This window comes from Drosophila subpulchrella, chromosome 2R, assembly GCF_014743375.2.
Source record: "Drosophila subpulchrella strain 33 F10 #4 breed RU33 chromosome 2R, RU_Dsub_v1.1 Primary Assembly, whole genome shotgun sequence".
NCBI lineage: Eukaryota > Metazoa > Arthropoda > Insecta > Diptera > Drosophilidae > Drosophila > Drosophila subpulchrella.
The window spans coordinates 19,777,436-19,800,647 of record NC_050611.1 but is presented as its reverse complement, the minus strand read 5'-3'; the positions used below and the strand labels follow the sequence as shown (position 1 = coordinate 19,800,647).

Here is a 23,212-nt window from a genome sequence, read left to right as displayed (position 1 = left end):
ACCGGGCACACAGGTCTGCTTAGTCATTTTAATAAATAAATCGGAAACAAATCGTGCCAGGTTAAAATGAAATAACGCCCAACCAACCTTTTTTTGAGTGAAATAAAGCCCATGAACGTTGTTCCACTCGGTGTTATTAAATATGTTCGATTTTATTTAAATAAAATACAAATATTTAACTTCTGATTTGGGAATGTAATGGTTCTACATATTATTTCCATCTTTACCTCAAATTATTGGTATCTAAATTGGCTTCCAACTGTGGGAACTCTGCCAGCTTGCCGATTATCCAGGGCATAAAGGTGGGCACATCCATGTAGTAGGCCTTCTGAGCAGCTCCACACTCTGTGCTCCCAATGCTGACCACACCAAATTGCACTGTTCGAACAGTGCCAAAGTAAAGGGTCGACCAGGTGAGTGGACCACCTGAGTCGCCGGTACAGGTATCCACATAGTCTCCATTGGCACACAGGAAGGAGCTATCCCTACCGCCGGTACACCTCTCAGAGTTTATATAGACCTCCATTGTACTGTTGGCAAAACGACGATCCTCCGTTTTTCCCCATCCCACCGCCAAGTAAGACTGTCCAATATTGGAGGTAAAAGCCAGGAGTTGATCGGTCAGAGGTAGACAAATGGGTCGGATGTGATCTAAAGCCAGGAAACCAAAAGTATTATAAATATCAAACCCATTTAGGGAGTTCTTACCTTTAAAGACCACTTTCCGGTTCAGTTTTAGGAGGGCTACATCAAACCAAGGGGAGGAGGGGTTAAAATCCTCATGAACAATCGCCTTTTCTATAGTAAATTCCTCAATGGGTGGGGCACAAACCCTTTTATAGTTGTAGGTTGTGCAGTCTTCTGAGGAAGTTAAGTCGAGTTCTCCCAGCCGAACTCTTAACCTAATTAAAAATAGCATCTTAATGAAATCTGGCAAGAAATATTTAAACTTAACTTACTCTGTGGACTGTGGACACAATTTGATGCAATGGGCAGCAGTCAAAACAAAGCCTGATTAGAACAAAGAATATAATTATTACTTGAAGAGTAGTATTTACTTTTCTCTATAAATACTTTCGGAGATAAGAGCGCCTCCACAGCGACACATCTCCAAATCCCCTGTTACATAGAGAAATGCCATCCAAGGTTGGGACATTAGGAAAGATTTCCTGCCACCTGTGATCCTTCGTCGAAGCCTTTGGAAGGGGATTACATTCGTTAGGACTCCGCAATCCTGTAGTCTTAATTGCTCGTAAACCCTGCGCTCCCCTGGTGTCCAATTTTTTGGTACGAGCTCAGAAAAAGGTATTAGGCTAATGAAAGCCGAAACCACAAAGAAAATCTCTAGGAAACTGTTCATGATCCAAGCTCAGATCGAATGCGACTGAAAGCCATCCATCTGAGATGAATTTTGCTAATAATAGCAATGGCTTATCGCCTTATAAAATCACATTGAAATTCCAAGAAGATGAAAAGTATTTATTGTGATTTAAATGGCTGATGATAATAAATGTTGATCACAAAATATTAAAATAGTTCAGGGATCAAACACAACATGGATACATAAATATGGTAAAATATTTAGAAGATCGAAATGTTAACACTTACATTACAGTTCAAACAATACTAAATAATCAGAAAAGATCTCATATAGACTGAGAGGTACAGTGTAACTTCTTTTAATCAATCCACTAATTTCTACAATTTAAAATCAAATAATATAATTATTTATTACATTTAATTTTCTTTTTAATCAGCTAGCATACATTATTATATGTATTAAAATCCTTTACATATGTATATATTTCAAGAAACATTTTCTTATCATTTCATGAGACCTTAATCGAGTGTCGAGATTAAGAAGGTTTTATTGACATGACAAAGAAGACTGTTTCCTAAGCCGAAAGTAAAGCTGCACTTTATGCCAGAGGCAGCAGTTCCTCCTCCGCTTTTTCTTTGCCACTTTTAATTTAATAGAAAGCACACAGCCCGAGGTCCTGGGTGGAGTCCTGATTGTGCCAAAGTCGGTATCAGTCATCACTTGTTAATCTCACTTAAACGTTTCAGCGGATATTGTAAGGCCCTCATGCTTCGAAATTTTTCGGCAAACAGCGGAAGATGGCAAACTACTGGCAACTTTGTTGGCAAAGGAGCGCCAGGATATTAGCAAGGTGCAAATGGGGACGAAAGGATGGGGCGTAATGTATATTAAATGCACTCGAGGAGATTCAATTCATATTTCGGAACGTTTTGCTCTCATTATGCGGCCGAACAAAGGAGACGTGCGAGAGCACGAGTCCTGCGCCCTCGAGAGGATCCATTTCACCTGTGGGATGACACCTGTGCATACACAAGCCGGGCTAACACAATGCCGGGTATAAGGAGCATCTACCAACACCTTTTGGCAATCTCTGACTTTGTACCTGAACCAATTGTGCGGGCACAGGACCAAAAATCAAGGAGCAGGAGTCGCTGGCAACCGCAAGACTAACAGAACACGCCCGCAATTGAGTCGAGTTCACTTTTACACAAAGTCGGAAGGAGAGTACTTCCAAATCACCTCAAGAGAAAGTGCACTGGGAGAAAAGAAGTGTTAAGTAATTAATTATTTTTTGAGAGCTAAAATTATTTCTGAAATAATTTTAAAAACATTTCAATCCTTAAAGTACTGATAATGGCTGTTTTAAAAGTATTACCTCTATTTTAGTTTTGGAAAATTCATTTAAAGTATAGAATTCTCAAAGATTTATGTATCCCTTTAATGAAAAGTCTTTATAAAATTGTCGATGTTTAATAGTAATATTATTATTATTATTATATTTTCAAAATTCTTTTTCTGTGTACTAATGCTTGGTAAAGAAAATTTGTCGCTGCCTTTTGGGGCTTGAGGGAAATTAAACGGATTTCCTCGAGAGCTTGAGCTGACAATGTGTGATGTGGTAGTTGCTTGAAGTCATTGTCGAAGCACATGCTAATTAGATTTATGCACAAAAAAAGTTAGGGAGAAAAAAGGGAAAATGTGAGCTGAATACCCCATTCAAAGGGCATCCTTAAACTTTAAGGACCGTTTACTTGTACGCTTGTTAAACCGAAAGTAAGTTTTTAGCTGTAACTTCTACAAGCTTTGATAATAAGAACTACAATTTAACAAGTTGTTCTTTACAAAATATATTTTCCTGTCTTTCAAGTGCACAATTTAATTAACTAAAATAAAATAAGTACTTCATATGTTATTTTTTCAAACCAAAATGAAATTGTCTTTTAATCTCTAGAGGATTGCTATCTCAAAACAGTTTGTTCCCATAACCTACTGTCCCGCATTTTTTGACTAGCCCACAAACACACAAATCATTGAGCGTTTTCCCTTTCTGATTTTGGTTTGAAAACGCATTAATAATAATTAGTACAAACATGGAAGAGTTTTAAAGGAACTGCAACTCATGTCATTAATGGTCTCTTTCGAAACGGAAAGTGAAGGGCATCAACAGCATTTGGGCGTGGTCAGCAGGAAGCTGGAATTCATTTGTCAGTCGAGTCAGAGGCCAAATATTAACAAGGAAGAACGCTATAGTCGAGTACCTCGACTATGAGATACCCGTTACTCAGCTAAAGGGACCAAAGGAAAATGGAGATATGCAAGCAGCAAAGCGAGATTGAAATGCGCCACCTACCGGCGGTAGACAGATTTAAGCGTTGTGGGCGTTAGAGTGGGCGTGGCAAAGTTTTTTTTGAATCAATCGATAGGTATTGACAAAACCAATACATTTCAGTTAAAATTTTTTATCTAGCATGGAAATTGTGGGCGCCACAGGCTTGGGCGGTTTGTGGGCGTTAGAGTGGGCGTGGCATATTCGCGTGACAAATTTGCGCTGCGCTCAAGACTACGGAATCTAAATCTGAAATCCCATTTACTTATCATTGATATTTTCCGAGATATCCGCGTTCATACTTACGATTTTTTGAAGTTTGTGGGCGGTTTGTGGGCGTAAAAGTGGGCGTGGCAAACTTTTTTTGGGTCAATCGATAGGTATTGATGAGAATAATACATTTCAGTTAAAATTTTTATTCTAGCATGAAAACTGCAGGAGCCACAGTTTTGGGCGGTTTGTGGGCGTTAGAGTGGGCGTGGCACTCTGCTGAAACAAACTTGCGCTGCGTAAGAAGCTCAGGAATCTGCACGCCTAATCTCAATAGCCTAGCTCTTATAGTTTCCAAGATCTCAGCGTTCATCCGGACGGACAGACAGACGGACAGACGGACAGACGGACAGACGGACAGACGGACAGACGGACAGACGGACAGACGGACAGACGGACATGGCTAGATCGACTCGGCTAGTGATCCTGATCAAGAATATATATACTTTATGGGGTCGGAAACGCTTCCTTCTGCCTGTTACATACTTTCCGACGAATCTAGTATACCCTTTTACTCTACGAGTAACGGGTATAAAAATGGTCCAGAGTCAGCTAAAAATAGACACGGAAATTAATATTTTTAGCGCATATTCGGCCATCAAAATATTTACTGGGCTCGTAAAGATGCATACTTTACGACGAGCCAACGGAAAATCTCTCTATGTAATTGCTTATAATTTTTATAGGACATCCGCAGGAGCAGGAGCCTCAGCAAGGGGTAAAGGGACGAGGGGAGTGGAGAAAGGACACTCCCATTGATAATGCGAGCGCAGACATCAATCCGTCCCAGATTCGTGAGTTTCCTTTCGCATCCCGGTCGCCGTTCCTCTGCCAAAGTGTCAGGACAAATCAATAAACTTCTAATTTTATTACGAACGCTACAGATACCGATCTGTCACTTCCCATTGTCGAGCTGACAATTGATATCTCACACATCATTTGGTTCGAGTGCGCACAATGAGATTGTTTATGCCATTTTTGGGTAAGCGACTTGCGAAATACTTCCCCCCGGGTAGTTCTACTTCTATTTCTATGGACCTTCTCGCAGGGTTTCGTCTAGGTATCGAGTTTTCACCTTTCCCTTTTTCGATCTCAGATGCCGCTCTCTACTTTCTTTTCTAGGGGTTGTCTCAACTTGCGGTTTTCCCTGAGAAATCGACGTGATTTTTCCGCATTTTCTGCTGGCATTTTGTCCACTTAACGTTGCTCTGTGGTCAGAGTTCAAATATGGGACCATTGACTAATGACAGTTGTCCGCAAATGTTTGCATAATCCTCTGATCAGATCGGATCGGCTTTTCTGGGTCAATGTGCTGGTTGCCGAAGGAGAAAGCGGGCGGGGGATGAGGTGAAAGGTCTTTGACTAATAATGCCGTTTATGACCTACTTGGAGTATTGATTTTAAGGATTTTGGATATAAGTAATCTAAGTAGGTGTTTAATAAATAAGGGCTAAGCTGCTTAGGCTAAAGCATTTAAAAGTATTATTTAAAAGCAGTTTTAAATTTCCATCCTAAATAAAATTAAAATCAATTTTTAAGTTATAATTTAATTTTATCAAATGGTTTGTTGGTACATATAGTATTTTTAAACCATTTCTTTAGAACCGCAAACAGTTTTAATGTATTTCCTCACTCTTCTGAAATATAAAGTACATACATACAATTATTTTGCAGAGGTAATATAATATCTTTAATTTAAGGTTTATAATAATATTTTCTAAAGATTTTGTATCACATATTTTTATTACCATCATTTTCTGACAGTAAATTCCTTTGCAACATCTAAAGATCTGTCTTTCCTGTCAACTTTCCCATATCTGAGGACCTTTCCCATAAATCCCCTTGTAAGACTCTTGTAAACCCTAACTAAATTATGCAAAAGCCACGCTCTACATCATGTTAAGAACTCGAGTGATCAATCCCAGTGATTTCTGAATTTCTGACACTTTTGCAGGCAGATCCTGCCAAGGACAATGGAGAAAGCGATCCTTGTACCAGTTTTCCAATTCGCCATGCCCGTCGCATTTGGATGTTACTTTCGCTTTCGCCGATCTGCAGATCAATCAAAGTTGGTCACGCTGTCGGGAATTATGTCACTCGCTTACTCAAATTGCAGGATTCGCAGGACCAGAATGATGAACTGACGGTTAAACTGATTTGCATATGAGAAGAGCAGAGTTTTCCTCGGCAGCTGCGGCTGGGTTTTCCCATCCCCATCCCCAGGGAAAACTTTACTTGACAAAGGTTGAAAGTTTTCTTGTGTTTTTTCTCATTTTCCTTCCTTTTTTCTAGTAATTTTTTTACTGTCAGCACATCAATCATGCATTTTATGTTTGCATCTTTTAGGCAAAACGATCTTTTGTAACTCCGTTTGCAATTAAGTAAAATCTGTTTAATTTGGCAGCCAGGTTATTTGATACTTTCCGAGGCTTACCCTAATCCATTTAATTCATATGGTAATTCGGCCTGCTGAAAGTTAATACTTTTGCGCCTGCGCAGATGTGAGAAAATTCGGACGAGCAAACTTTTTAAATGAGACATAAGGTTTTAGGGAAAAATCAGGCCAGCTCTGCCATATATCAATCAATTGTCATATGGCCCATAAACGATTTTATAATGACCAGCTGCCCGAAAGTGATATAAAATCATTGGATGGGCATGCCAAAATCGCACTTTATGGCCATATAAAATTGGGAACTACTCCCGAAAAACAACCAAAAGAAAAACAGATGTGGAAGTGCCAAATTAAATCCAAGATTCGTGTAAGTCCAGAAGTTATGGCTCACCCTCCATCGAGGCACTCCGAATCACACTTCCTGTGTGCCCATCGCTCCACTAATTGCCCGAAGGATGCGACATTGCCAGGACAGGAAGCGGAAACTAAAGTGGTCGGGGGTGAGGTACATTCGGTCCTCTAACTAAGCGACTGGCTAGCGGCAAAAAGTCATAACACCAAACAAAACACACGCAATCTCCTTAAGCAAATTTAAATTACGTGAGCTCTTCCTTGCCCCGGGTGCATTCATTAAATGTCTGGTCTTCTGCCCGATAATTAACGCCCTTATGTCCAGGAAGCAGTGTCTAGAAATTCCCCAGTCCGCAAAAAGGGACACTTCCATAGGCCCATTGTCCTGCCTCCGAGGGCCATTGTGACTAATTGATTTGCTCAAACAAATGTCCCGTCGCTACCCTCAGTACGTCGACTTAATTTTGTATAGAATACCATATATACCTGGGCAAAAACATTTGAATTTGCGGCGGCTAGTTAATAGGATTCTAATGCCGTCTTGAGTACATTTTAGTGGCAGGACAAAGGAGAATTTGTCATGGGAGGATGCATTTCAACATGAAATGGCAACCAATAAAATATTGAGCATAAATTAACGGCCAAAGGAATAATATAAAATCAAATTTGAGACGGAAACTTCATTAAAATTGCAGCATGCTTTGCACATTTGATTGCTCTAAGATAAACTCGATTAGTTTATTTTATGCAATGTTAAGAATTAATGAGGGAATACATTTCATACAGATTGAATTTTTTTTGTTAAATAAAATAACTAAGTAAACGTCTTTGAACTGCTCAACAAGATAGAAATCTAGGTCAATGAAATAATAAACTGGAGATTGTAATTTGTAAACATAAATACAAATTTCAATGAGATACTAAATAAAATAAATAAATCGCTTTTAATATCTACTTAATAAACATTATCGTAAAACTATAGATAAGATTTTACGAATTTTACTTGGCACTCAAATTCGATTGCAAAATAGCCCCCAATCCAATTAAAATAATATAAAATGAAATGAATACAAATTCGAGGTAGTTGTAATAATTCCTTTTCTAATAAAATATAATAAGAAGACAACTAAAATAAATGACAACTACATAACCAATTAAAATTCTAGCAAAATGTGATTGTAATTTAGGATACAAAAATTCGTTTTACCTACCAGAAATATGTATTCACTTTAATGGAGTTAAGGGAAACTACCTTAAATTTAATTTTATTTCATCCAACTACATGCAACGAACTTTCACCTGGAGTTTCCTCCCCGATTAGCAGCATCACTGCAACACAGAATTAAAGTTTTGCCTGATTTTTAATAAAATTTCTTTGTGCAAGTTGGCAGATGAGTTTACCTGATTTCGAGCAGCTTTCCCTTATATAACAGCCACCCTTTTTGGGATGACCATTGCCGAGTTTTGCTCTCATCCCGCAGGACCTGGAAAACCTTGTCCAGAGTCAGAGTTGTGAAAACAAAGGGTTTGCAATCGGGAAAAGTTCTCAGTGCCCGCAAACCCTTTTGTTTTTCCCACATGACACATAAATAACTGCAACTGGTCAGCCTCAGTTTTAGTTTCCACTGCAGATTCAGATTCAGATTCGAATTCAAATTCAGCCTCAGCTGCTCTGTTAATTGAATCATTAGGGTTGTGGAACCAGAGACAATGCCTCCATAATCATTATGAGTGATTGCAGGCAGGCCGAAAACAAAGGACCGGTGCCCGTTTAAAATGTATTTGAATAAGTCACCCAGCTGGCCATTTCACTCTCGTGTAACTCCAGATGCAATTCCCTTGTAATCCCCTCAAGGGGTTGCCGAAAACCGGGAACCACTTGAGAATCGGGTTTGGAGTGTTCCCCGTAGATGATCCACCAAGTCGGGGAGGATGTGACTTGAGGATTTTCCAGACTGATACACTCCAGTGCCCCTGGTACGGGTCAATAACTCTATGCCGAGTGCAATGGTATTATTTTTGGAGAGTGCAGAGGTCGTGGGCTGCAAAACGGAAGAAGTTTCTTTACTTTCTTGTCTAATGTGAGTCTCAAAATAACATGTTGTAAATTATATTATATCTTCACTTGGAAAACTGGGTTACCTTTTGAAGAATATTTGTTCTAGTGTTACAATATAAGGGGACTATAAAATTATGACTTCGAATAAATTCATAGCTTTAGTTCATATTTTATCAATATAATTAAAACAATCAGCAGCAGAAAAATATAAAAAATAGGAATACTAGTGATACGAGAGGACCATTGTATTAAAAATACTAGATCTAACAGATACTTTTCTTTAAAATAAATTTTTATTTATTTATGTCTACTATCCTTCCCGCTTTTAATCTTTAAAAATAATATAGCTTGAAATCAATTAAGTATCTGTTTGATTTTTAAATGTGGGGTATAATTTTAGCTAGGAATACAGATGTGTAATCCTTTTTTTAATATTAAGAGTATTGTATATTTAATATAAATATATACAAAATTAATATAATTTTTTTATTCCCAAAGTAAATTTATTCGTAATATTTTTACCGAGGATCTTCATTTAGCTGTGCTATCGATATGCCTAGATGCCTTTTGGTTCCAGGCCAGGACACCTTTCCTCAGTTCATCCGCAGACAAGCTCATCCTTCAGTGGCCCAGCTGTTGTCTAAGCTCGGTTTCACATCCATCCCAGAGGGCCAGACTCGCAGACTCGAAGCCACAGTGTCGGCTTACTGCGGGGATATCATGTCAACGCTTTGACTGGCATTTAACTTGCCCTTGTCGCCGTGTTTTACCCAGGCAGCAGCATTTAGGGCTTAAAACTTTAATTAAAAGGCGCAGGAACAGGGGCGAGCACAGCTGGGTCCTTTGGCATTTGATCTATGCGCTGACAGGACGTCGGAGAAGGAGGCTCGTCGCTTTGGTTCCCAGTTCCCAGTTACCAGTTCCCAGTGCATTCCGTAATCGGATACTTTTATTGCTGAAAGGATAAACCGCAAAACTGCTTTGCACGACCATCACATAATACATTTTATAAGAATATTTTTTGCCCCGCTCCCGTAAGCAGCTTAAAGTCGCTGCCTGCATCGAAACTTTACGACAGTTGTAACGATTCTTGGCCGTATTCATTTTTTTTTTCCATACTTTGCTGGCTTCTTTTGTTTCAGGAAGTGTCGCCTTTGTTCGGGGGGGCTGATCGCAAATAAAAATATATTCCTGGCTGGCAATAAAATTGATGGATTCGTTGCGCGCCGAGCTCAATAAAAATGTTGCAAGCGGTGAAAAAAGTATGGGGAGGCACATCAGAAAGACATTAAAGTCGGGATCCCGATTCCAAGACAGGAAGTGTTTAACACACCTCGAGATGGGGACTAAGCACATTATAGCGTTAACTGGGCATTATTCAAATGCTGTCCGCAGTAAGCACATTAAACGGGATTATGCATGGGCAATAAACCGAGCCGAGACTGCATTTATCCTATCCTTCCTATGAGCTATATATGCAAAGTTCATCCGATCCTCGCTGCATTTTCGGTGGTGGCACCAAGGGGTTAGAATCGCTTTATTCCACTATTACATATCATCTGCTGTCTGTCCGTTTTGCAAAATCCCTTAATGTATTCTTTCGGTTGAATGCAATCGTCGCATCTTAAGTAGCTGCCGAAAAAAGGGTTGCAACTGGGTGTTGTAATAAAATGTTTACAAATTTCTGCAAAATGATTTTGCATGTGCCAAATTGAATGGTGATAAGTTCTCAGTTGATTTATCACTCAATGGGTTTTCGCGAAGTGGGAAAGTATAGGAAAGTCTGCTTGATGGCTTGATCAAAAGGAGGGGAATCTCTGTGGAGGGAGTGAGAACATTTTCTTGCATATAAGTAGGTACATATTGGCATATTAATAATACTATATGTTGATAAGGAGTTTTTCACATCTTAGATTGTCCAAATATCTTCTGATCCTTAAAGAGATTTTAAAATATTTGTTAATGAATAAGATAGGTTTCACTGCATAACAAAATACTTGTAAGCCTTCTATGTATATTTTCTATATATGAAATTTATCATATAACTCAGTAATGAATTAATAAATATATTAAGTAAATTTATTAATTTATTTAATCTAAAGTTAAAAGGCAAATGAGAAATTACCTATAACCTATGCTTTTTTATTGCAGCTATAGCTATATTATAATATTAATATAATATTAAGTAAATTAATACCTTATATTGAGTTAAGATTAGACTACGTTTTATCTTTTCTTAAAATACCCAAATATGAAATTTCGAACTCATCGATTCCCTTTCTCCTCCTCATAAATTACCAAAATTTTATCTCGGACCTGGTGAATTTTCCCAAAGAGAAAATTCCGAGCCCATTAATCTATGTTGAATGTAATTTGAATAGTCAAACCCTTTGGCCATAATGAAAAATGACTCGCAATTGAAAAATGACGCCAATCGTGGCCCATATGCAAATTTACCCAAAGACAAAAAACGGAACGGAACGGAACTGAGAAATGTGTCTCTTGATATTCGCGCATTAATTACAAACGCAATATTTACAAAACAAATGTGTCGCTTTATGCAGTCTCCCTGGAAAGTGAAAAATGTAGGGGAAGTGAAGGGAGTGAGGCAGCTGTCCGCTGTCAACCCCTTGGAGTGACAAAAATTACAAAGATTACAACTTAATTTCGACTTTCAGCCCTCTGGGTTGAGTGCTGGACGGGCATTTACATACATAAATCCTGGATCTCCTCTGCCTCGGCCTCTTCTGTGCTGGAAAAGACACTCGAAATAGTTGAAAATATTTTGTCGTGCCCTCCATTGTTGGAAACCCCTTCTTGAGATCCAGGTAAGTCGGCATTTGCATTTTCCTGACAGCTCTCATAGCTCCGCATTGTCCTTTCACACCTTTAAAACTCGAGTTCCTTGCCGAACTCACACTCCACTGCATTTGTAAATATTTTGATTGCATTCGGTGGGACTTTTCTATGCACAGATAGAAATACTTCTCGACATCATTTTGATGTGGGCAGGTCAAATAAGGAGTGCTAATATAATAGAGTTAATAAAGTAGTAGAGAGAAAATTATACCATAACAACCAAAAGTACACCCAGAAAAATTGAGATTGAAAAAAGTCTAGATTAAGCGTTTTTCTCATTAATCGAGTTGAAATGTTCTTGATATCAAGACGAAAGTGATTTCAAGATTGTTTTTAGAGTTAAAGCTATTGTTAAATTAAGACGAAGGAACCCTTGATTTTAATTTTCAAGACGAAAGTAGTTATAAATTCAGAGAAGTCTTTAATTGATTTAAAGAATTTAAGATCTTATCATACTTAATTTCTTTTGAGTTCAAGAGAACAGTTTTGAGAGTATCTGAGCTCTTCTGTGAAAGGGACAGTTTCCCCCTGCTTTTGTATTAAGTATGATTTTGATTTTCTATTAATTACATTTTGTAATATCAAAAACCTTAAAACATTGATATTATGTTTTTATTCTCCAGACTCATACATCATATCAGTTGTTTCTCTGTAAGACGAAAAGAGTTGTGCTCCACCGAAGGCACCAATTAGCAGTTACCTGGGCAGCGGACGCACTCACCTGTGGCCAACTGTCTACGCCCTCGTCCAACTGCAACAATGCCATCGCCTCGGGGCCAAATCAAAATTGCAGCCAGCACTTCCTTCGGGGTTTCGTTTGAGCCCTGAATACTGGGTTCTGGGTTCCTTCCCCCGACTTTCACACGTTATTCAGTGAGCATAAAGCGGCGCGTATTTAGGCCAGAAAAAAAAAACAAGAAAAATAGGGGAAGACCAGCAGCAACTACAATCCACTTGACCAACTCGCTGGATGCCAAAAGCCAAATCGCCGAAGCGTTGGATTTGTAACGTATTTTCCATTTACGAGAAGTCAGAAGGGGACACTTCTTTAATTGTTCTGACTGTTAGCATTTACGCTGGGGCCACCGTCTTCGTTTTCTCCCAATAGATGGTGGCTGTGCGATAATATATATTTTCCCAGACAATTAAAGTGAGGGAAAAACTCGTCATTTGGTGGCAATAGAAGGAAGATCTGGAGATCGCTATAAAAGATATATTTTCTCCTTGACAAACGCAATACGAGACACTGGGCTAGGATAGTTATTTGGTTATTACGGGGCAGTAAGGAGCAGTTTTCACTGCCTGGGGTTAGTTGAAGAAACAATTGATGTTTCCGAAAATAGTAGAATGTTAAAAATTTAGGACACCTAAATTAGATCCACGTTTCCTTTATTGTTTAATTTCTTAAGGAAATTGTGATCTTACAGTAATGACACAAATGCCAATAAAATGTAAAAACTGTTTTGAAAATATTAGCACTTTTTTTTAATATGTGGATAGAACGAAAGTCCCTTAAAAACATTTACAAATAAAGATTCCACTAATTTAAGGGTATTTTTGGCTTTTTTAAGTGAACATACATACATTTTGCAGAAACATTACAATTTGCCAATTGTGCATTTGCTGTTAAAAAATAAACCCAAAGCCATTTGCCAATTTTGGGGAAAGGCATTCTACCCTGCTGTTGACAGCAATGAAATTAATAGTGCCAGCCATTTTTTCACCGAGTTTTCATATTCAAATTACATTCCAAATTGATTAATGGGTGAAAATTTGCATAGGGATGATGCGGTGCCATATGTGATGAGGCTTAATTAAGGAAGGTAGGAATGTTCGTTCTCTATGTGCACCAATTTTGTATATCTCTTCAAAGGCACGCGATGCAGGATATTCGGAGGACAGATGGGCAGCAGACACCCCCGCTTTGTGCAGGATCAGTATGCTAATTTATCCTGAATTTCTGTTATTTTCGGGTTTTACCACGCGACAAGGACGAAGGACACACCGCACGCGATAAAGTCCGCGGCTAGTTTTCATTACTATCGCAGATCAGACTAAAATTAGAGTCCCGAAAGGGGGAGAATTTTCCAAAACGGGAGCAGTATTTCGCGCAGCTGTAGGCGTAAATTAAAATGCATTTTACGCAACTGTGCGACGAGATCCGGGTTTTAGATCCTGCAGCTGTTGTCCCTCGTATTTTCCTAATGGCACGCTCTCAACACTTGAAAAGGACACCCCCGCCGCACAGTGAAAACCGGGATAGCTCTCTTTTTTTCGTGGAAATTTACGCATTTTCATGCTCGACTACCGTTGAACAGAACGAGAACCCCCGACCGAAAATAGATTAGCCGCTCTCAAAGGATATTGAACCCGGCCAGGACGAGGGGCAGCCAAAGGACTTCGCTGTAGGTCAGTTCGAGAGTTGGACAATCGCCGAGGGGCACGAGCCACGATCGGAGTTTTGGCCCAGGATAATTGCTTCAAGTGCCGACAGATTGATGAGTACCCATTCAAGGTATATTTCAATTCACGATTAATGGGTTCGAAAGTAAAAGAAACTAAGGTAAAAAGACAATTACTTTTTGAATTTGTCATTCATTACTTTTTAGTTTCAATGTGATGACTATTTTTTGAGCTATCGGCATACAAAAAATGCTCAATGAAACATTTAAGTTTTTTTAAAAAAATGTTTGTATATGTATACAATATAACTGCGGCTTTGATTAATTCATACTTAAGGGCATAAACAAATTTGAAGACACAGAAAATAAAAAAACTTTAGTACCACTACCGATAGCGTGTACACTAATAAAAACAATTGGCAAATAAATTCAGCAATGTTACATTTCCATATAACATTTTCGGTACAGTAAAAGAAAAAAACCAAAGTCAAAATGTAAAACCTATTGTGTTACAATTATTATATTCAATACTAAGTAATGAAGAGTCCTAACTTTCTAATTTGATTTCTATACCAAAGATTCCTGATTTTCGATTTGTGGTATCATTTCAAACCCAAGGGGCTTAAAAAAACAGAGGCAGTCTAAGGAAATATTAAATGATTTTCATCTATTTAAAATATTACAATAAATTATAAAGTATACTTAAAGATTTTAAATATAGGATATTATCAGTTTATTTATAATACAACTTAAATAGGCTTAAATTAAACAAATATTAATAAACTTAGTTAACCAAAAAAGCAAGAAAATGAAATCAAATTCAAAAGCGCGGGCAAAGTACACTTATCAACACTGGCCTTCGAGAAAACCTATCCAGATCTCCTAAAAAATATGACACAAAATAGTGGTGTCACTTAAGGGTCAAGTCTTTGGTTTAGCCGAGCTCTGCACCATCAAGAGCTACTTTTTCCAATTGGAATGTCCTTAGGAGGTAGTTAAATTGTGTTACAAAATTCGTTTTGAATCGCCATTATGAAATGTGTCCCCTCAAAAATTCCCTACGCGAGGATTAGGGAGATATTAACAAAAGAAGACATAGGTATAGACAAAGGAATATTACGTTTTGAGGACCCACAGCAGTATGCCTAAAAGCAAGCTTTTTAAAATTACAATGGGGCGTCCCCTTCCCTAACAAAATCATGTGTAATTTTAAGATTAAAAAAATTTAATTTAATAAGATACCTATATTTTTAAATCAAAACAAATCAATTGCGTACAAATGAAGCTTTTAAAATACAAGTATCTATGTATCATATATGAGGTAGTTGGTAATATTTTTACTGAGGTAGAGTGAAAAGTACCTACAATTTTAAAAGTATTCGGAGTCTCTAACGAAGACAAGCCGCCCAAAACTATGGCTCCTACAGTTTTGATGCTAAAATAATAATTTTAACTGAAATGTATTGTTCTCATCAATTCCTATCGATTGATAAAAAATAGTTTGCCACGCCCACTTTTACGCCCACAAACCGCCCACTAACTTCAAAAAATCGTTAATATGAACGCGGATATCTCGGAAAATATCGAAGATAGAGAAATGAGATTTCAGATTTAGATTCCGTAGGCTTGAGCGCAGCGCATGTTTGTTACGCGAATATGCCACGCCCACTCTAACGCCCTCAAGCCGCCCAAATCTGTGGCGCCCACAATTTTCATGGTAGATAAGAAATTTTAACTGAAATGTATTGGTCTTATCAATAAATATCGATTGATATAAAAAAAGTTTGCCACGCCCACTCTAACGCCCATAACGCTTAAATCTGTCTACCGCCGGTAGGTGGCGCATTTCAATCTCGCTTTGCTGCTTGCATATCTCCATTTCCCTTTGGTCCCTTTAGCTGAGTAACGGGTATCTAATAGTCGAGGTACTTCCTTGTTTTCATATTTTATTTCTTGCTTTTTCTGAAGAATAATTCGTAAATGTGTGTACATTTAATTTATTGTTTTGCTGTTGTCGATTGTACATATATGTTTCATTCATCAATATAAATTAAACCACAAAACCGACCGAAGACAGAATGTGTCCAAATCTACCGACCCCACTCCTAAAGATATATTATTAAAATAAAACTCGAAGGGTAGTGCCTTTGATTTAATGTGATTTATTTTATGATAAACCGATTTAGTTGGATACCAAATATTTAATCTGGATCCATTATTTTAAACTGAATTAGCGTGAATTGTATCTTTAATCCAATCCATGTAATGCGTAACGTTTGTGTAAACACCATAGTTATGACATGAGCTGGTTCCGTAGCTGACAATACCGAATTGGAATTCTCTTATACCTCCCTCGTAATTTAGCTTTGCGCTCAACGGGGATCCCCCGTCCCCATAACATGCATCGCTGGTTGAACTGCCGGCACAGATCTGGGATTGATCAACTAGTGTGTTAAATTTTTGGTTGCAATAGGAAAGATCGGCTATTTGTAAATCTGTTGTCTGTAGAATCCTGCTCATTTCACCACTATTAGTTTTACCCCATCCGGTTAGCTTAAAATTTGGATTAGTGTTTTGCCCTTTTTGATTGACGAGCAGACAGATTGGCCTTATGTAGTCTAAGAAAAAGATTTTTAGTTTATGGGGAATTGGTTGGCCATCTCAAATAATTACCTGAAAACGAAACTTCTTGAGCCATTCGAAGAAGAGCTATGTCATACTTAGGTGTGGGTAATGCGAATTGTGGATGAGAAATATTTCGATCGATGTTAACCTCATACGTGTTTTCGCTGATATCCATGTCGAATCCGCCAAGACGCACCTTACTAAAAGAAAATAAGAATTGCTATGTACATACATATGTCACTTGAACATAAAGCACTGCACTTACCTGATCGGAAGTTCAGAAAGGCAATTTGCTGCTGTCAGAACGAAGCCTAAAAGCATCAGTCGGGTTTATAAGTATACCAATTAAAATAAATATATTTTATGAAAATACGTACGAGAGGTGATAAGCGAGCCGCTGCACCGGAAACGTTTTTCAGAGAACACCATCACCATCCAAGGATTCGCCAACCTTTTAGCATCAACGCCTCCAACTACCCGCCGAACTCTCAAAGGACGTTTTGTAGTTCCACAATTTTCTTCAAGTAAGGATGCTGATCCTTCGCTAGCTTCCAGAAAAAGGCAGGCTGCCACCACGATTCCAGCTAAGACGATCTTCATCTTGAGGCGAAGACTGAATTCTGATCACTCAGGGCGACAATCTTTTATAGCAAGACGAAGCTTTTTCATTGTCTTAGAACGATTATTTTTGGGTTTTCCAAATAAAATTTAATACCGATCTAAGAATAAGTCAAAATTATTAAGAAAAATATAAAAACCTATAATTATACCCTTGCAGAGGGTATATTGATTTCAGTCAGAAGTTTGCAACGCAGGAAAATCGGGAAAAAAAATAAAAAAAATAATATCTTTGGTGTTTTTTAACATATAACCTTCCAAGCTTGGAAATTACATTTTTGAATTAGTTTGGAATTTCGAATTAAATTTTATCAAAATCGGATGACTATATCATATAGCTGCCATAGGATCGATAGGAAAATTGGTGGAAAAATAATATGAAACAAATTATAGATTCGGTGTTTTTTAACATATAACCTCCTACGCTTGGAAATAACATTTTTTAATTAGTTCTGAATTTCGATATTAATTTTATCAAAGTCGGACGACTATATCATATAGCTGCCATGGGAACGATCGGAAAATTGGTGGTAAAATAATATGAAACAAATTATAGCATCGGTGCTTTTTGACATATTAAATTATACTATTGGGAATATCATTATTTGTATTTTTAAGAATTTCGAATTACATTTAATAATTACAACTGCAAGGGTATACAAACTTCGGCTTGCCGAAGTTAACTCACTTTCTTGTTTTATTATGCACTCCTTTACCAAACCGAGGTTATTTTATTACACTAGTTTACATAACAATATGTTGAAACTGTCCCTAGATCACAAAAAAAGAAGACACACATATTTAAAGTGGATACGATTTTTTAAAGACAATTTTTTTGGTATCTCCTTTGTTTTTGGTTATTTATTTATTATTATTTTAATTTTAATTATTTGCCATAGCTTTGCGTTGTAAGGCCGATAACAGAACTGCGGCTGAATTTTGAATTTCAATTTAGACGAATTTCGACAAACTTAGTATACCCTATTACTCTACGAGTAATGGGTATAACAAGAAAGAACGCTATAGACAGCACACATTTCCTGCTTATAACTTTAATGGGCGTGGAAAGCTTCCGACGAATCTAATCAAATTCGCCCAAAATATCTCGGGTTATGGGTTATCGTCTTTGCACTTTTTTACTTTATTCATTGAGATTTTATTTTAATTCTATATTCTCTTAAAAAGTTGGAATAATACAAATAAATATATTTATAAAATTCAAATTTTCGTATTAAATATGGGACAAAAGTACAAAAACCCAATTTTTAATATAAAACGTAATAAATTGTGTGATTTAATTAGAAAATATTTAAATCAGGTAGAACAGGTAGATCAGGTAGAATATAAACATATATATTAAAAGTGTTCTTTAAGTATTTTACATCATAAAAAAAAATTATTTAATTTTAAATTTAAATTTTGAAACCTTTATATTAACTATAATCGGTAAATGGCCTATTTTCATATTTAAAGTGAAAAAAACAGCAATGATGAAAATCATAGCGAAAAATATTTAAATTACGTTTACGTTTTCTTTTTTAGTGAGCCGAGAATCCCATATCCCATATTTAATACGAAAATTAGAGAAAACTATCTTGTTCTTGAACTGAGAACATTGTTCTTGAATTGAGAACATTCGTTCTTGAATTGAGAACATTCGTTCTTAAATTGAGTTTATTTAACAACTTTTTGATAAGTATACACTAAGGGGCCGTCCATATACCACGTGGACAAGTTTTAAACCCTTTTTGACCCCCCTCCCCCCCTCGTAAGCAATCGTGGATTTTTACCTAACCCCCCCCCCCCCTATTTTTGTCCACGTGAACTTTTTTTTTGAAAGTTTACTTTAAATTTAAAAGTGGAATAAATAACATAAAGGTTAAAATTAAATTTTTACTATGTCCACGTGGACATTTACCTCGAACCCCCCTCCCCCCCTAGTGGAAAATCGTGGACCTTTGACGAACCCCCTCCTCCCCAAAAACTGTCCACGTGGTATGAGGACGGCCCCTAAGGACTGAACTAATAGTTTATTTGTACATAAAATGTACTTAAATACCGCCAATTCAACTTGATTCGAGCAAAATAAAAACATTTTCAACTTAAAAATGTCGTTCTATTTTTAATAACATTTTCAACTCAGATGAGAACGTCAGAATTTTATCTGTGTATAAATATATTTATTTGTATTATTCCAGCTTTTTGAGAGAATATAGAATTAAAATAAAATCTCAACGAATAAAGTCAAAATGTGTAAAGACGATAATCCATAACCCGAGATAATTTTGGGGACTTTGGTTAGATTCGTCGAAAGCTTTCTATGCCCATTAAAGTTATAAGCAGGAAATGTGTGCTGTCTATAGCGTTCTTTCTTGTTATACCCATTACTCGTAGAGTAATAGGGTATACTAAGTTCGTCGAAATTCGTCTAAATTGAAATTCAAAATTCAGGCGCAGTTCTGTTATCGGCCTTACAAGGCAAAGCTATGACAAGTATTTAAAACTAAAACAATAATAAATATGTAACCAAAAACAAAGGAGATACCAACAAACTCTCTTTAAAAAATCGTATCCACTTAAAAAATTGTTGTCTTTTTTTTTTGTGATCTAGGGGCAGTTCAACATATTGTTATGTAAGCTAGTGTAATAAAAAACCTCGGTTTGGTATAAAAGGTTATCACCCTAAGTGCATAATAAAATGATAAATTTTTTAATTTTTCTTAATAATTTTGACTTATTTTTAGATCGGTATTAAATTTTATTTGGAAAACCCAAAAATAATCTTTCTAAGACAATGAAAAAGCTTCGTCTTGCTATAAAAGATTGTCGCCCTGAGTGATCAGAATTCAGTCTTCGCCTCAAGATGAAGATCGTCTTAGCTGGAATCTTGGTGGCAGCCTGCCTTTTTCTGGAAGCTAGCGAAGGATCAGCATCCTTACTTGAAGAAAATTGTGGAACTACGAAACGTCCTTTAAGAGTTCGGCGGGTAGTTGGAGGCGTTGCTGCTGAAAGATTCGCGAATCCTTGGATGGTGATGGTGTTCTCTGAAAAACGTTTCCTGTGCGGCGGCTCGCTTATCACCTCTCGTACGTATTTTCATAAAATATATTTATTTTAATTGGTATACTTATAAACCCGACTGATGCTTTTAGGCTTCGTTCTGACAGCAGCAAATTGCCTTTCTGAACTTCCGATCAGGTAAGTGCAGTGCTTTATGTTCAAGTGACATATGTATGTACATAGCAATTCTTATTTTCTTTTAGTAAGGTGCGTCTTGGCGGATTCGACATGGATATCAGCGAAAACACGTATGAGGTTAACATCGATCGGAATATTTCTCATCCACAATTCGCATTATCCACACCTAAGTATGACATAGCTCTTCTTCGAATGGCTCAAGAAGTTTCGTTTTCAGGTAATTATTTGAGATCGGCAAACCATTCCCCATAAACTAAAAATCTTTTTCTTAGACTACATAAGGCCAATCTGTCTGCTCGTCAATCAAAAAGTGCCAAACACTAATCCAAATTTTAAGCTTACCGGATGGGGTAAAACCAAAGACCATAGAACAAATATGGTCTTAGGTAAAATTAATAGTGGTGAAATGAGCAGGATTCTACAGACGACCAATTTACAAATTGCCGATCTTTCCTTTTGCAACCGAAAAGGTTACAATCTAGCTGATCAATCCCATATCTGTGCCGGCAGTTCAACCAGCGATGCATGTCATGGGGACGGGGGATCCCCGTTGAGCGCAGAGCTAAATTACGAGGGAGCTATAAGAGAATTCCAATTCGGTATTGTCAGCTACGGATCCACGTCCTGTAATGACTATGGTGTTTACACAAACGTTACGCATTACATGGATTGGATTAAAGATACCATTCACGCTAATTCAGTTTAAAATAATGGACCCAGACTAAATATTTGGTATCCAACTAAATCGGTTTATCATAAAATAAATCACATTAAATCAAAGGCACTACCCTTCGAGTTTTATTTTAGTAATATATCTTTAGGAGTGGGGTCGGTAGATTTGGTAGTTTTGTGGTTGAATTTATATTGATATATGTATGAACATATATGTATAATCGACAACAGCAAAACAATAAATTAAATGTAATACACTTTGACGAATTATTCTTCAGAAAAAGCAAGAAATCAAATATGAAAATGACTAATCATTTTTTTTCCAAACAAATTTAAAAGCGCGGCCAAAGTACATTTATCAACACTGGCCTTTGAGACAACCTATCCAGATCTCCTAAAAAATATGACACAAAATAGGGTCAAGTCCTTGCAGTAAGTCTCTGTACCATCAAGAGTTACTTTTTACAATTGGAATGCCTGTAAGGCATGCAGATTCCTGAGATTCCCCACGCCCACTTTAACGCCCACAAACTTCAAAAAATCGTAAGTATGAACGTGGATAACTCGGAAACTATCAAAGATAGAGAATTGGGATCTCAGATTTAGATTCCGTAGCCTTGTTGTACGCAGCGCAAGTTTGTTACGCGAATATGCCACGCCCACTCTAACGCCCACAAACCGCCCAAGCCTGTGCGGCCCACAATTTCCATGCTAAATAAAAAATGTTAACTGAAATGTATTGGTCTTGTCAATACCTATCGATTGATCCAAAAACGCACTCAAACCGCCCAAACCTGTGGCGCCCAGTGTGCAGTATGGCCAGGATTGGAGTGTGGTCCGAGGAGAGTTCATGGAGGGTTCTTACTTGTAGCCTATCTATAGCGTATCCATTGATTATGAAAAAATCAAGCGCAGTCGGTGTTATCAGAGGGTTATATGAGTAGAAAGTGGGTTCACCCGTGGCAAGTACTTGGTAATGCTCATTTGCAATGACTTCTTGCAACTGCTTACCCCTGCTAAAGGCTCGTGAGTTTCCCCACCGCCAGCAATAAATTTGCTTCCAAGTCCGGTCAGCAAGGATTCGAATTCTGATTGAATCCATCTTTCTACTGGAGGTAGATATTTCGCCGCTAATGTGACATTCCCTTCTGAAGTCATTTCGGCAATCGCGCAATGAGAACCTGAACCAGCTCTCTGAAAGCCTTGTTGGACTCTGCATTTTCCTGCATCAGCTTAAATAGAGTGCACAGTTTGGTATTGATGTCGCGAATGGCATTATCTATCGCTGTGAACTTATGGCTGAGTCTAGGTCGGAAGGAGAGTATGCGTCATTCTGCAGGGTTCAGCCAGTCCTTGCTTGCATATCCTTGGGTCGAGCTATATCAGCATACGATATATTCGTTCTCAATGCCTCAGCTAGTATGAATCCACGCAAGGCGCGTCGTGGATCATTGGTTATCGGGAGTCTAGGCCTCGTCTTTTATTTTTTATTTTTATACCCTTGCAGAGGGTATATTGATTTCAGTCAGAAGTCAGCCGGATCGGACAACTATATCTTATAGCTCCCATAGGAATAATCGAAAAAAAAATTTTTTTTTAATTATATCCTTGGTGTTTTTTGGCATATAACCTCCTATGCTTGGAAATAACATTTTTTAATCAGTTTTGAATTTTGAATTAAATTTTATCGGAATCGGTCGACTATATCATATAGCTGCCATAGGAACGATCGGAAAATTGGTGGAAAAATAATATTAAACAAATTATAGCTTCCAACGCTTGGAAATACAATTTTTTAATTAGTTCTGAATTTCGAATTTAATTTTATCAAAATCGGACGACTATATCATATAGCTGCCATAGGAACGATCGGAAAATTGGTAGGAAAATAATATGAAACAAATTATAGCTTCGGTGTTTTTTGACATATTATCTTATACTATTAGGAATATCATTGTTTGTGTTTTTAAATTTAATAATTATAGCTGCAAGGGTATATAAGCTTCGGCTTGCCGAAGCTAACTTCCTTTATTGTTTTCTATTCTTATCTGACGAGACGTGGTTACCGCCACAGTTTACGCACAAGCATGTATCGCTTACACAGAGCATGGAACCA

At 37.4% G+C, this 23,212-nt stretch overlaps 3 protein-coding genes across 3 annotated transcripts; 1 reads left to right on the top strand and 2 right to left on the bottom strand.

Moving 5' to 3' along the window:
- Nucleotides 1–174: 174 nt before the first annotated feature.
- On the bottom strand, nt 175–1,368 carry LOC119550371 (serine protease grass). The gene is made up of 4 exons (XM_037859017.1): nt 1,075–1,368; nt 960–1,011; nt 709–902; nt 175–651 (listed from the first exon to the last, which is right to left on the bottom strand). The coding sequence occupies exons 1-4, from the start codon at nt 1,358–1,360 to the stop codon at nt 224–226; spliced, it is 960 nt and encodes a 319-aa protein (XP_037714945.1). The 5' UTR covers nt 1,361–1,368; the 3' UTR covers nt 175–223.
- A 14,754-nt stretch (nt 1,369–16,122) lies between these two features.
- LOC119551856 (serine protease grass-like) lies at nt 16,123–17,217 on the bottom strand. The gene is made up of 4 exons (XM_037861433.1): nt 16,986–17,217; nt 16,874–16,919; nt 16,657–16,808; nt 16,123–16,601 (listed from the first exon to the last, which is right to left on the bottom strand). Exons 1-4 carry the CDS (start codon nt 17,206–17,208, stop codon nt 16,204–16,206), a joined length of 819 nt encoding a protein of 272 aa, XP_037717361.1. The 5' UTR covers nt 17,209–17,217; the 3' UTR covers nt 16,123–16,203.
- Nucleotides 17,218–20,089: 2,872 nt separating this feature from the next.
- Nucleotides 20,090–21,199, top strand: LOC119551855 (serine protease grass-like). Its single transcript, XM_037861432.1, has 4 exons — nt 20,090–20,312; nt 20,379–20,424; nt 20,490–20,641; nt 20,697–21,199. The coding sequence occupies exons 1-4, from the start codon at nt 20,090–20,092 to the stop codon at nt 21,128–21,130; spliced, it is 855 nt and encodes a 284-aa protein (XP_037717360.1). The 3' UTR covers nt 21,131–21,199.
- The last annotated feature ends 2,013 nt before the right edge of the window (nt 21,200–23,212 follow it).